Source organism: Equus caballus, chromosome 11, assembly GCF_041296265.1.
Source record: "Equus caballus isolate H_3958 breed thoroughbred chromosome 11, TB-T2T, whole genome shotgun sequence".
Classification (NCBI taxonomy): domain Eukaryota; kingdom Metazoa; phylum Chordata; class Mammalia; order Perissodactyla; family Equidae; genus Equus; species Equus caballus.
The window spans coordinates 46,981,189-46,995,000 of record NC_091694.1 but is presented as its reverse complement, the minus strand read 5'-3'; the positions used below and the strand labels follow the sequence as shown (position 1 = coordinate 46,995,000).

Genomic DNA, 13,812 nt, shown 5'->3' with positions numbered 1-13,812 from the left:
CACTGTGTTCCAGAGCTCCTTGGGTTAGTTTTTCTTCCCCTTTTCTATGTGGTTCTATTATTCATTTGAAATACAGTTAGGTTTATTTGTTTATGTTTGCATTCTGTCTGGGTTGGTTCTTTCCTATTCTTGATTTCATATCTATACCTGTGGCTATCCTATATTTGTATCAATATCTATATATATCTGCTATATGGTGTATTTTATAAACTGGTAAAATTATTCCCACCTACTCTCGCTGTATTTCAAACAAACAACATAACCACACTGAAAGTGGGCAGGAAGAAGTAACATAAGTAATTCTTGACCACAGTATTTTGACTATATATTCTCATACTAAATTCAAAAAGGAACTGTAAACACATGTAGTCTAGCTATTTGTTTGTTTTTCTTGGTGGTATGGGTTAGCAGTTCTAAGACAACTCCATGTATATTCTAAGGTTGAATTTTCCTTTTTCAGAGTTTTCCTGAAGGAAGAGCAAGGAAAGCACTGGCCATGGAGAGGCTGGTGGGGTGGGCTGTGCCAGATCTAAGCTCTGATTGCATGGGCAGCAGATTCACTTACAGGAGTAATGCTGGATTCCCACTTTGGGGAGGGCAACAACTGGCGACCCTTGACTTTCACCAAGGATCTGCGGTGGGGCAGCAAGCATGTCCAGTCTGGAGTTTTCTGACACCTACTGCCCCTGGTGCCCCTTAATCCTCAAAGTCTTCTGATTGTAAGCTCACAAAGCACTGTGTCCTAATACTTGTCCCTCCTCCCATCCCTCCACCAAGCTTATAGTGACCTTCTTATAAAAACTCTGTGAAAAAAATCCACACTGAGTGAGGATGACCATGGATTCACACATTTTCTACTGTCTCAAGGGGTGATCTCCTCCACACAAGATATCCTAATTTTAGCAGAGGCCTTTTGTCACTTAATTAAAGAGTGTCATTTCAGATATCAGCTACCAAAGGAGATATTTTGGATGGATATGGTGGCTCTTTAGTTCAGCCCAAAGAGACAGGGAGTTAATAATTTTTCTTAAAGGAAATCCCAATACTGCTGGACTGCATTCTTCCCTTTTCCCAATAACTGCTCCTGAGGGGATGTACAGGGCATGGGACAATTACCAAGCTTCAAACTCCCACAGGACCCCTGAGAGAGCTCATACTGCGGCTACCTGGGAAATAAATAAATAGCACATGTCCTCTTATAGCCCAGGGCTGAGAACTCTAGGGTTATTCCAGAGGTCCTGATGTTAATGGACTGAAACCCCCTGTCTGCAGCCTTGCTGCAGCTGGGTGTAGGAAAGGCATGCTCCAGCAGGGGCAGGCAACCTGGACGTGGAGCCTGTCAGTATTTTCATTGTTTCACACAGGGACATCCTCTGAGTACTCAGGCAGATTTTTCATGTTAATTTCTAACGAGGTAGATTGAAGAAGAGGCAATAGGTCATCGGTGATGATGACTGCGACAGACACAAGCGGGAAGGTAAGCTTCAGAACTGGGATGGGACACAAGCCCCAATACAGCCCCCATGTGCAAGAGCAAACATGGACCAAACATGTCTTAGGTTCAGTGAGGACATGAAGCTGAATAAAGCATGCTCCCCATCTCTGATGTGTCAGAGTCAAGCAGGGAAGAAAAGACCCAAGTGTTTCATAATGAAAGTATTCCAAAGTCATGACACCTACACTTTTTGGGAGAAAGGATGATGTAAATCTAAAAGTCTTTTCTACCAGAAGACAAGAGATCCCCCAGGAAGTTTATGGGAGCCACCAAATGAGAGGCACAGAAAATAGGTGATACAGGAGAGCAGACAAAGAGGATCCCTGCAAGCTGGTGCATCCAGGAAGGCTTCACAAACAAGGACCCCAGAAGGGATTTAGAGCCAGCCCCACCGGGCAGGGTAGGGGGACTAGTGAGAGACGTGTTTCTCTTCAAACACAGAAAATCCCAGGGTGAATATTTCATGATGGCTGTGGGCTGCATATTCTAGCCCCCATAGAGAGACTCAGAATGTAGGGAACCCTAAAAATGGGAGTTTGTGTTTTGACCGAAAAATTTCTTCCTATGGGACTGACCCTTTGCCTTAGGTTGTCTTGGGTTTGGTGGGAATTGAGAATGTCTACCAACCTCTTCCTCTACATCAAGGCAAAACTATAGTTGGTCATTGCTCCCAGTTGCAGACAATACAAGGTTCTGGACTTCTTGAATATAGGGTCAGTGGATAGTAATCCTTCCCCCCACCTACACACAAATTCAGGAAATTACCTCTTTGTTTCTCTCACATTTGTGGGCCTCAGTTTTCTAAAGATAAAGTGGAGGAGTTAAATTATGCATCTTCCAGTGTTCCTGCCTTCATTCACTCAAGCTTTGCCTGTTTATTGAGCATCTCTTTAGTGATAAGCATTATCTTAGGCACCGGGGAATCACATGATGAACAGAACACACAGGGGCTCTCACTTCTTGAAGCGTTCATTCTGGTGGTGAGGCTGGACTTAATGAAGTAAGTATTGTAAATTATAGTGGTGTTATAATATGGGCAGTGAAGGTTAATATTGGAACACCCAGCAGCTGCAGAAAGCTTGAGGTCTTCTCAGGGTTATTTATGCTGAAACCTCAAGGATGAGCAGGACTTAAGTGAAAGAACAGGGGGTGGGAGGTGGTGTTCCAGACAGAAGGAAGAGTAATTGAGAATGCCCAGAGATGAGGACTAGGCAGTGGGGTGGAGGGGAGCCTGTGTGTTCAAGAAGCTGACAAACATGTTTGGTTCTATCAGAGCAGACTCAGTGTTAGATTGATGGTGATGTTGAGTGGACAGGTCACAGGGAGACAGTCAGGGTCAGGCAGGCACTGATGGAGGGAACTCAGGACATGAAGGTTGGCATCTATCAGTGGAGAGCCCCGGATCCAAATGGACAACCAGTTGGCCAGCAGGAAGCTGTCTAAGGCAAAATGTCAGCTCTGCCTGGCCTTTTCCCCTTCCAAAGTACAGGATACCAGTGCCTGGCATTAGAGTCACAAGAATAAAGAGCACATCTAGATTCTGCTACTTATTAGTGTGTGACCCTAGAGCACTCAGCCTCTTCGGGCCTCAGTTTCCTTGTCAGCACAGGAAGATAGCAATGTCTGCTTCTGGTGGCTCTGGAGGGGATTTAGGAAGTTCCTGGATCAGGGCCCCTAGAAGAACTCACTGAATGTTTGTTCCCTTTCTTTAACGCTGTCCTCCCCCAACAGCATCCCCCTCCTCAGCAGGGAGGCTCTGGCAGGAACTTAGTCTGCCCAGTTTGACTTTATAGGAAGTGTTTTTTCCTTGGGGTGAAGGTCTTGCTCTAAGCCTGTACTCTCAGGCCTGACAGAGCCAGGCATGTAGCCCAGTGTGCTGGTCCTGCCCTGTCTAGGTGAGGAGATCACTGCATCCTCATATCTCTGTCTTGCCCGGGATCCAGGCCCTCCTCTCCTTGGCTCCTCAAGAGGACTCTCCTCCCCTCTCCCTGCTCCTGTCTGTGGCTTGCTGGGACCTGTTGCTGGCAGTGTGTAGAGCCAGCCCCTTCCATGCAGCTCTTCTCCCCCTGCTTCATCTCTGCATAGACTTTCCCTTGAGACTCTGAGCTTCCCAGGAGTCTTCCCCACTGACAGGAGTCTGTCCCTTCATGACTACTGACCTGGAACTCCTCAAAGATAACTCTGCTTTCCTCCCTCCTCCCTTTTGTTAATGGAAGTAGCATTGGAATTAGACGTGCTGTGAAGGCTGTCTAGGTCATTCATCCTTTCAGTTCAGGAATCCTCTCACCAGGTCCTGGGAGATGCTGTCCTTCCTCTGGTTAGGGACTGACAGTGATGGGGAGCTCCTCCGCAACAGAGCAACATACTCTGCTTTGCATCAGCTTCCCATTTCACTTTATGTTGTTGCAAGTCTGCAAACTTCTTAACACTGTCCAGACATGTTTTAAAAACACCTTTCAGTTAATATCATATTTTATGCATTTTCCTGTATTATTTAATGTTCTTCAAGACATGATTTTAATGATGCATGGTTTTCTTCTCCTTCTGTCAATGCAGACGTCCTTTTCCCTCCTCTCCTCTACTCCCTAGCTGCTCTGAGTCTGTTTCAGTACCAGAGGATACCATACTTTCCCTATCTGTAAATGAGTTACATCAGCTCAGATGTAACTTCCTCTAGGAAGTGCCCCCTGACCAACAAAGCTGAATTAACTAACCCTTGCATCTTATGCAACCCCCTATCACAACAGGTTGCAAGTACATATTGAGTTTCTGCCTTTACCACTCTTTGAGGCGACGAAGATATGGTGAACAAGCCAGACAAGGAACTTACTTTCATGGAGGGAAAAAAAAAAGACCAGGAAAAAGTAAATATACAAACAATATAATCTTAGCATGTTGAGAGTGCCATGAAATTAATAAACATGACAACATGATGGAGGGTGACCAAGGCGAGTGCAGCTTTTTAAAATTTAGAAGTCAAGAAAGGACTATCTGAGGAGAAGAATTCGAGCTGAGACTTAAAAGTTGAGATTCAGCAATTCAATTGGAATTGAATTGTATTTGTATTTTGATTTGGGGAGGCTTAGCATTTTTATGTTACTAAATTATTCCCAGCAAAGAACATGGTATATCTTTCCACTTTTCATATCTTGATTGATTTTCTTCAACAAAATTTTATAGTTTTCTTCACATAGGTTTATGTTTTACTTGTTCCACTTATTCCTATGTATTTTATAGATTTTGTTGTTGCTGCTGTGAATTTCTTTTTCTATTTCTAGTTCTAGCTTGTTTTTGCTAGAATGGAGAAAATCTATGATACATATATATTCTTCTATCCAGCTTTCTTTATATAAATAATCTTTCTGTATCCTTGGATGTTTACACCATGTCTGGCACTTACTCCACACTCAATAATATTTGTTGAATGAATGAATGCCATACTATTAGTACTGGAAACAGCATCTCTCCTTGCCCTACAGCACAGTTCCTCTTGGTAGGGAGAGAAAGAAGCTCTGAGCTCACCCAGGAAGTGAGAGGGAGAATCAACTTGATGTGGCCAAAGATAAGAGTCGAGGTGTTAGATTTTGAGAGAATTGAACTTGAGTCTTGATTCTGCCACTTAAAAGCTATGTGAACTAGGCAAATTATTTCTACTTCATTTGTCTGAACATCAATCTGCCTATCTGTAAATGGAGCTAACAGTTTCTACTTTGTAGTATAATATGGTTAGATAAGACAACACAAGTAAGCTTCAGAAAGTATTCTGGAGAGTAAGCTCTCAATATATGTTGATTACTATTTAAAATTGCTTGGTAAAAACTTATCTTTAAAATTTAACCATTCCAGCATATGACAACTTATGGATCTTTTACCCTTCAGTAATTATGTGTAGAATTCAAGGAACCATTTAGATTTTCAAATGCAGAACTCTTTCCATTTTAGTACAATTTGCATCAGACTCCCATATTTTGCTTTATTCCTTTGGCTTTTCTCAAATTCTTGGATTGGATCTTGGGTCTGTATTCCCTCTAAACATATTTCTTTTCTTGTTATTTTTATCTCTGTCTCATCTGAATTTTTTTAGAAAATCTTAAGTTTGTACTCTGCAAAACGAATGATGTTTTTGGAGTCTCTGTGTTAATGTTATCTTCACCCTATACGGATTTTATAAATTCACATTTTTATGCTGAAATATTTTAAAGTAAATTACAGAAACCACGATATTAAATACCTAAATGCTCAGCATATATCGGTAAAAAATCTTTTTCTACATGCCTTAAATAGTGTCTTCACACTAATGAAATGGGTATGCTACATTTTCTTTATACATTCACTAGTTGATAGACATTTGGGTCATTTTCAGCTTTTGTCTATTGTGAATAATGCTGCTATGAACATTTGTGTACAAATTTTTGTGTGGATGTATGTTTTCATTTCTCTTGGGTATACCTAGGACTAGAATTGCTGGATCATATGGTGTTTAGCCTTTTGAGAAACTGCCAGACTGTTTCCCAAAGAGACTGAACCATTTTTCATTCCCACTAGCAGTTTGTGAGGCTTCCAATTTCTCCACATCCTTGACAACACTTATTATCTGACTTACTGATTCCAGCCTTTCTAAAGGATGTAAAGTGGTGTCTCCTTGTGGTTTTGGAATGTATTTCCCTCATGGCTAATGATAGTGAACTTTTTTTTTTATGTGCTTATTGACAGTTTGTATATCTTCTTTGGAGAAATGTCTATTCAGATCCTTTGCTCATTTTTGAATTGTGTTAGTTGTCTTTCTATTATTGAGTTCCAATTATTATTTTTATATTCCAGATAAAGATCTATCAGATATATGATTTGCGAAATTTTCTCCCGTTCTATGAGTTGCCTTTTCACTTTCTTGATGGTGTCCTTTGAAGTACAAGTGTTTTAAATTTTGTTGATATGCAATTTATCTACTTTTGTTGAGTATGCTTTTGGTGTCGTATCTAAGAAACCATCGCCTAATCCAAAGTCACAAAGATTTATGTCTATATTTTCTTCTAAGATTTTCATAGTTTTAGCTCTTACATTTAGGTCTTTGATCCATTTTGAGTTAATTTTGTGTGATCTGAGGTGAGGGTCTCAATTCGTTCTTTTGCGGGTGGATATCCAGTTGTCCCAGAACCACTTGTTGAAAAGACCAGAGAACTGGGTTTTTTTAAAACTATATTTGTTTTCTGATTTCTAACTCTAATTTTACTTTAGTGTTTTTTTTTCCATATTCAGTTTATTTTTCCTGTTTTTGTGTCAGATGCTTAATTCATGTATTATATTATTTACTGTTATTCATATAAGTATTCAAGGTAATGAATTTTCCTTTGGTTACTGTGTTAGCAATATTCCATAGATTTTTATATGCAGTATTATTTTCTTAAAATTCTGAAAATTAGATTTTTATTTCTCCTTTGGACCTAAGAATTATTTAATAGAGTGATTTAAAATATTTTTCCCAGGTTGAAAGGCCATTTTTGTTATTTGATTTTGGTATTAATTTCTACTTTTCTTGAATTTTTGTTAGAGATCATTAGTTGAATTATTGCTACTTTTTGGAATTTTTTGAAGTTTTCTCTAGATCTTATATATTGTCTTTTTTCTAGATGCTCTGTGGGTACTTGAAAGTAAAGTGTGTTTATTACTATTATTGGAACACAGTAATATTTATATATTTAGACACACATATATTCACATACATATCATTTGGTTTAGTATTCCCTATCTTTATTTACTTTTTAATTACTTGATTTGCCTTGGATGACAGAAGTTTATTTAAGTCTCTTTTTATTAAGGAGCCTCTATTTCTTCTTGTATCTCCTAGAGTTTCCACTTCAAGAAAATTTCTGCTGTTTTATTTGGTGCTTAGATATCAAAGATATTATATTTTTTACAATTTCCTTGTGAATGTAGGTTTTATTATTATAAAGTCATCTGCGTCTCGTGTAATGCTTTTTGTCCTGAATTCTGCCTGGTGTGATATAGACATCATGCTCTTTTGTTCACCTTAGCTCCCTGTGCCTTTCCCATCATTTCATTTTCAGCCATTATGAAGTGCTTAATTTTAGCTGTTTCTCTTGTATATAGAACAGAGTTGGGTTTTTCTTTGTGAGTCAATTTAAAGTTTTTTTTCTGTTAAAAGGTGCATTAAGCTCACTTATATTTATTAACATGAGTGATATGTTTGGCCCAGGTCTGTCATATTATTTTTATGGCCTTTAGTATGTAGTCTGTTCCCTCTCTCTCTCTCTGGTCATAGGAGGTTTTCCATTATGTTATTCCTTGATATAATATATATTCTTCGCCCCATGTTTCTTTAGACAATATATTTTGTTCCTTACCATAAACAACAATAAAATTAACTTATTACATTTGTTCTCTTCTCCTCTCCCTCTTTCCCACCATCCATTATTACTTTTATTTTTGGCAATAGTATTATCTTTCTTAGTTTATCTTTGTCCTCTTAAATTGGCTTAAGCATTTACTGTTTGACTTATCTGCTTAATGTTATATTTCTTTCTCCTAACTGTTCCTCAGAGACAATAAAAAACTTATTACGGTTTCTTCTTTCCTCTTCCATCTTCCATTATTGTTATTAGTTATTTCCACATTATTAGAGCATATTAATTTACATACCATTTTGTCACCTTTAACCTCACATTCTTGCCCTAGTTCTACAGTAAATATATACTCAATGCTTTCCACTCATCCCTGCTTATTATCAACCCTTTCTTATTATCTGAAGTTCGTAATCTAGTTTCCCCAGGAAGGGCTTATGGGAACAACGTTCCCAAAGTTTCTTTATGTTCAAAACTCTTCTCTCATAGCCCTTATACTCAAAGTACAGATTGGCTGGTATAAAATCCTCAGCTCACCTTTAAGTTTTTGAGTTTCTTGAGGTGTTCTTTTACGGCTCTGAATGTTGCTGTCAAGACTGATGCCAAACTTCTTTTTTCCCTTAGCAGTTCCTTGATTTTGGGGGTGGGGGAGGAGGAGCTGGTTGCCTGAAGGATTCTTTATTTATTTTAAAGGTCTAATATTTTACTAAGATAAGTTTTGGAATTGACTATCTTGTATCAGTTTTCCCAGGTATGAGATATGTCTTTTGAATATGTAGAGAAAGGTCTTCTTTTATGGTTAGGTGCCACATAACGATGTTTTGTTCAAGGACAGACTGCATATACAAGGGTGGTTCCATAAGATTAGTACCATACAGCCAGGTGTGTTGTAGGTTATTCCACCTAGGCTTGTGTAAGTACACTCTAGGATGTTTGTGCAACGACAAAATCACCTAACGACGCATTTCTCAGAATACGTCCCTGTCATAAGTGACGCATGACTGTATTTTAGGGAAGTTTACTTAAATTATAATCTTAAACATTTCTTCTATTCCAATGTTTAGTTTTCTTCTTTGGAGACTCTGCTTGTAATATACTGAATCTGCTTTGTTGGTTTTCTATACTCTAACTCTTTTGCCTTATTTTAAATTTTTGTTTCTTTTGCTTTTCTTATTTCTATTTTTATGATCCTTATAATGATTTCTGTATTGTTTGTTCCCCTTTGAAATCTTTGTAATAGAAGCTTCAATGAAGACGAGAAACAGTCATTGAAAAGTGGCTTTTTCTTCAATGCCTTTTGAGGGTTTTCTCAGTTCTTATTTCACATCTTCCTGTTGTATAGACGTTTTTTCCTCTGAGTTTCTTTACTTCTCCTTCAAATATTCTTTCATAAATCTTAGTTGTTTAATTAAATTTTGGAAATTCTTGAAGATATCTTATATTGGAATTTTTCTTTATAGAGACTCTTTCCTACTGAGTTCTCTTCTGATGAAAATCTTGAATTTTCAGGGCTTTCTTTCTTATGATATGTCTTTAAATCTTTCTGTATTCAAGACACTATTTCAGCTACTGCGGGTAAGACAAAATATATCAAAGAATCTACGGGCGTTACAGGGACACAGAAATATTCAATTCAAGTGCTGAAAGAAAAAGAATCATAAAAATTCTGCAGGCAAAATATTGTGCAAGTTTGAAATAAGGACAACCTTTGTCTAGGCTGTCCAGTAAATTTTATGTAGTAGGTGACATTTATGCAGAATTTTACTAATCAGAGATGGAAAGAAACCTACCCACATGCAGTTGCCTCACTCATTAGGGAGAACAGTTACTCCCTACTCCTGAGGTTTCTTTCCAGACTAACAGCTCTGGCCCTCTGCACTGCTTTATTGAGGTCTACCCAGAGTGACTTATTTGATTGCCGAATTTTGGGTCTCAGCTTCTCCCTTCTCATCACAAATCTGACCACTTTCAGGAAACACCTATTTTGCTCTATTCTTCCAAATTTTATGTTTCATAGGGGTAGGCTGTTTCCCTGTGGGAGAGACCCATGGTAGTCCTGCTGAGCCTGTGATAGGGAAAGTAAATTTAATTTTGGAGAGTATTAAAATGATCACTTAGTGAACACAACTAAGATACATCCTCTAACCTAGCCTTTTTCAGTAGCAAAGATTTTTTTTTCCACCTTACTGACTACCTCTATGTCTAACCCTCAGTTGGTTCCACACCTGGGAAAGGAACAGGGTTTTCATGTTGGGACAACACAAGCACTAACATCACTTCCTGTTCAAATAGCTTTAGCAGCTCTTTATAACATACAGAAGGAAGTTCCAGATCCTTTACTTTCCATTCCAAACATTCTTAAGTTTGACCCTCAGTTCCCTTTGCAGCTTTATCTCAGCCTGCAATCCCTCTTCCACCTCACGCTCAAAGCTCCTGTTCCCCATCTCTGCACCTATCCAGGGCTTCCTACCTCCTGGCCTTTGTTCAAGAGTTTGCCTCAATATGCTGCCCACATCCATCTGGTAAGATCCTGAGCTCCATTTATGGCCCAGAAAGCATCCCTTTTTTGCCTCAGTCTTCTTTGTATCAGACATATGTGTGTGTGTGCATCCAACTGTTTTTTGAGATTTTAGAGACTAGAGATTATGATTTCTTCTTTGTCAATACAGATAACTTGAAGACTTATCTGTACATTTCTTCACTAAATAGCTGTTGGATTATTAAATTGGTTTCTGGAAGAATGGATAAAATGAAACTATTTCTTCAGAATAGTGACTTCACTTGTGATAGACCAAAACAGGTAAAGTCTGGGGTCTGAGTTATTTGAAGGCAGCCGAATAAGCGAAGAACCCTGAATCAAAATTTTATAGGATTTTAATATAGGCAGTTATGTCTATCGCATTAGATTGAAAATTCTGAGGTTAAGATTATCTTTGTCTTATTTACCTAACATTCTACCAGGTCCGGAGTTGGCACTTAGTATCTGTGGAATGAATGAATGGGAGTGAATGAAGAAAGCTCTTGACTCCTCTGAGAGTACAGCTGAAGAAAATGAAATTATAACTAAAGACATTTGGGACAGAAAGGAGTGTAGAGAAATAAACCAAGAAATCTATTTTAATTCTTAAATTATGTCTCCCACACTTCCTAGCACATTGTATTTAGTAGGTTTCAAAAAAGATATACAGTGCATATAATGTGTGATCAATACCACACATTAAGGGCATTCTTTCTTCTTCTCTAGAGTTCAAAGAATGGCACATTCATCAATCATCTAGAGTGAATTATGTTTAGAGAGTTCTAATGGATCTCATTTGAGGTCTCTTACTCTGACTTCTGGGCTCATGGCAGCAGAGAACCAGACCAGCATCTTTGAGTTCCTCCTCTGGGGCCTCTCAGAGCAGCCAGAGCAGCAGCACATCCTCTTCCACTTGTTCCTGTGGATGTACGTGGTCACTGTGGCTGGGAACCTGCTCATCGTCCTGGCCATTGGCACTGACGCACGCCTTCACACACCCATGTACTTCTTCCTCGCCAGCCTGTCCTGTGCAGACATCCTTTTCACCTCCACCACTGTGCCCAAGGCCCTGGTGAACATCCAGACCCAGAGCAAGTTAATTTCTTATGCAGGATGCCTGGCTCAGCTCTACTTCTTCTTGACTTTTGGGGACATGGACATCTTTCTCCTGGCCACAATGGCCTATGATCGCTATGTGGCCATCTGCCACCCTCTCCACTACACAATGGTCATGAGCTTCCGGTGCTGCATCCTCCTGGTTACTGCCTGCTGGACCCTTACGAATCTTGTTGCCATGACCCACACCTTCCTCATATTCCAACTTTCCTTTTGCTCTAAGAAGATCATTCCTGACTTCTTCTGTGATCTAGGACCCCTGATGAAGGTGTCTTGCTCTGACACTCGGGTCAATGAGTTTGTGCTCCTCCTCTTGGGGGGAGCAGTTATTTTAATCCCCTTTATGCTCATCCTGGTCTCTTACATTCGCATTGTTTCAGCTATCCTCAGGGTCCCCTCTGCCCAGGGAAGGTGCAAGGCCTTCTCTACCTGTGGGTCCCACCTAACTGTTGTCTCCCTGTTCTTTGGGACGGTGATCAGGGCTTATCTGTGCCCCTCATCCTCTTCCTCCAGCTCAGCAGAAGAGGATACAGCAGCTGCCGTCATGTACACAGTGGTCACCCCCCTGCTGAATCCATTCATTTACAGCCTGCGGAACAAGGACATGAAGGATGCCCTGGGGAGACTTCTCAGAGGCAAAGTCTCCTTCTCACAGGGCCAGTGACTTCTGCAGAGAAACTTCAGGTGTCCTCCATCCCTTCAAGTGAGGAACTTCACAGAAATTTCTACCTCAAGTGTCTCATTTCTGAATCGCACATGTGCCTCATCACCACTCCCCTCTTTGAATCTCCACCACAAGTTTGATATTGTTGAGGAAAATCAAGGTTTCACATCATGTTTTAAAGTTAATCTATTGACAATTGCTTATTTACTCATTTATTTTACTTGTAAATTAACTTTTCACAAGAAGGAATGTCTTTTACAATGTTCATAATTTTAAAATTCTGTGCAGCCTTTTATGCTAGTTTATCAAAACTTGATCAGTGAGGGCATGGAAAGTGGGTTAACGATCAAAATATTAGCAAGTAAGGTCAACACTGAGTGGCAGAGTTTATAACTTTAAGTGAATAAGTATGTTTTTTTCCTACAAAAATAGGAAATTATACAAATACTTATTGCCTCAAGGGTATGAACCAAAAATCTGTGCAACCATTAAAATAAAGCTGTCAACAATACATGAATGATCTATGTTATTTTCAGTAAACAGATTATGAACACTTTATAACGAGAAGATAAAATAAATAAATTTAAGGTAAATATTATGGTAAGTAGTGAGTTTCCATTCTCTACCCTTCTTCCTTATCTGTTTATATTATGGCTGATTATGAAGGCTAATTTTCACATTTGCAGTAAAGGAATCTCAAGTTCCCTTCTGTCGAAACTTATGGTCTCTAGCCTCGATCAAGACTGAATCAGTTGGGATAATGGGGGCTTGTGATTTTTATTTCTACAGTGCAAAATACACAGTTCCATACTTACTGAGAGTGAATGCAAAATCATTGTCTAAAGTTGAGGCCATGGAACAAACTCATTACAGAGCTTCATGAGGAAAGAGTCCTGGACTGGTGCCCAGGAGTACCAGATCGTAACCTATGTGCCTCCACTTATTTTTTATGAGTCTAGTCTTCCTCTCTGTGAAATGGAACTATTGATATTCATTCTGCCTACCTAACAGATTTTGTGGGGAAAATGCCTATATTTTGGCTGTTATAAGAGGGAAATTCCAAATAACTGCAGCTTCAAAAAGCTAGATATTTATTTCTCTCTCATGTACAGGTTAAATAGTCCAGGTCTGATATGTTGGCTACACAATCATCCAAGACTCAAGCTACTTCTCTCTTGGTTTTCTGCCAACCTCAAAGAATGGTTCCACATCATGGTCCAAGATAGCTGTTAAAATTCGGCCAGTAAATTTTCATTTCAACCAATAGGAAGGGGGAAAGCATCTATCAGAGGACACAACTTTTCCCACTAAGGGCAAAGTCTGGGAGAAGTGGCATGGATCTCTTTCATTTATATCCTATTGGCCAGAAGTTGGTCACTTGCCCTAACCCAGCTGCAATTGAGCCTGGGAAATGTATCCTTTATAGTTGATACCCACATGCTCAGCTAGTATTGTGTTAATATGGAAGAAGCAAAAACCATGTATTAGGGGAAAAACAGCCATCTCTGCTACAATGGGGTGCCATGATGGCAGTTAAAACCCTGCTAGCATAAAGAGCTGTTGAAAACAGGTGAGCTCATGGGTACTCGGTCACTCTCTGAATCCTCAAGGTTGTTGGAATACGAGCCAAGGAGATGTCTTCTTCCTAGTGATCATAGAA

General features: G+C 39.4%; 1 protein-coding gene across 1 annotated transcript; it reads left to right on the top strand.

Moving 5' to 3' along the window:
* Positions 1 to 11,198: 11,198 nt before the first annotated feature.
* Positions 11,199 to 12,152, top strand: OR1P1 (olfactory receptor family 1 subfamily P member 1). Its single transcript, NM_001391643.1, has one exon. It carries the CDS (start codon positions 11,199 to 11,201, stop codon positions 12,150 to 12,152), a length of 954 nt encoding a protein of 317 aa, NP_001378572.1.
* Positions 12,153 to 13,812: the final 1,660 nt, after the last annotated feature.

Bases quoted from the DNA above. Each gene is read 5' to 3' on its own strand.
- OR1P1 (NM_001391643.1), top strand. From the start codon at position 11,199: ATGGCAGCAGAGAACCAGACCAGCATCTTTGAGTTCCTCCTCTGGGGC.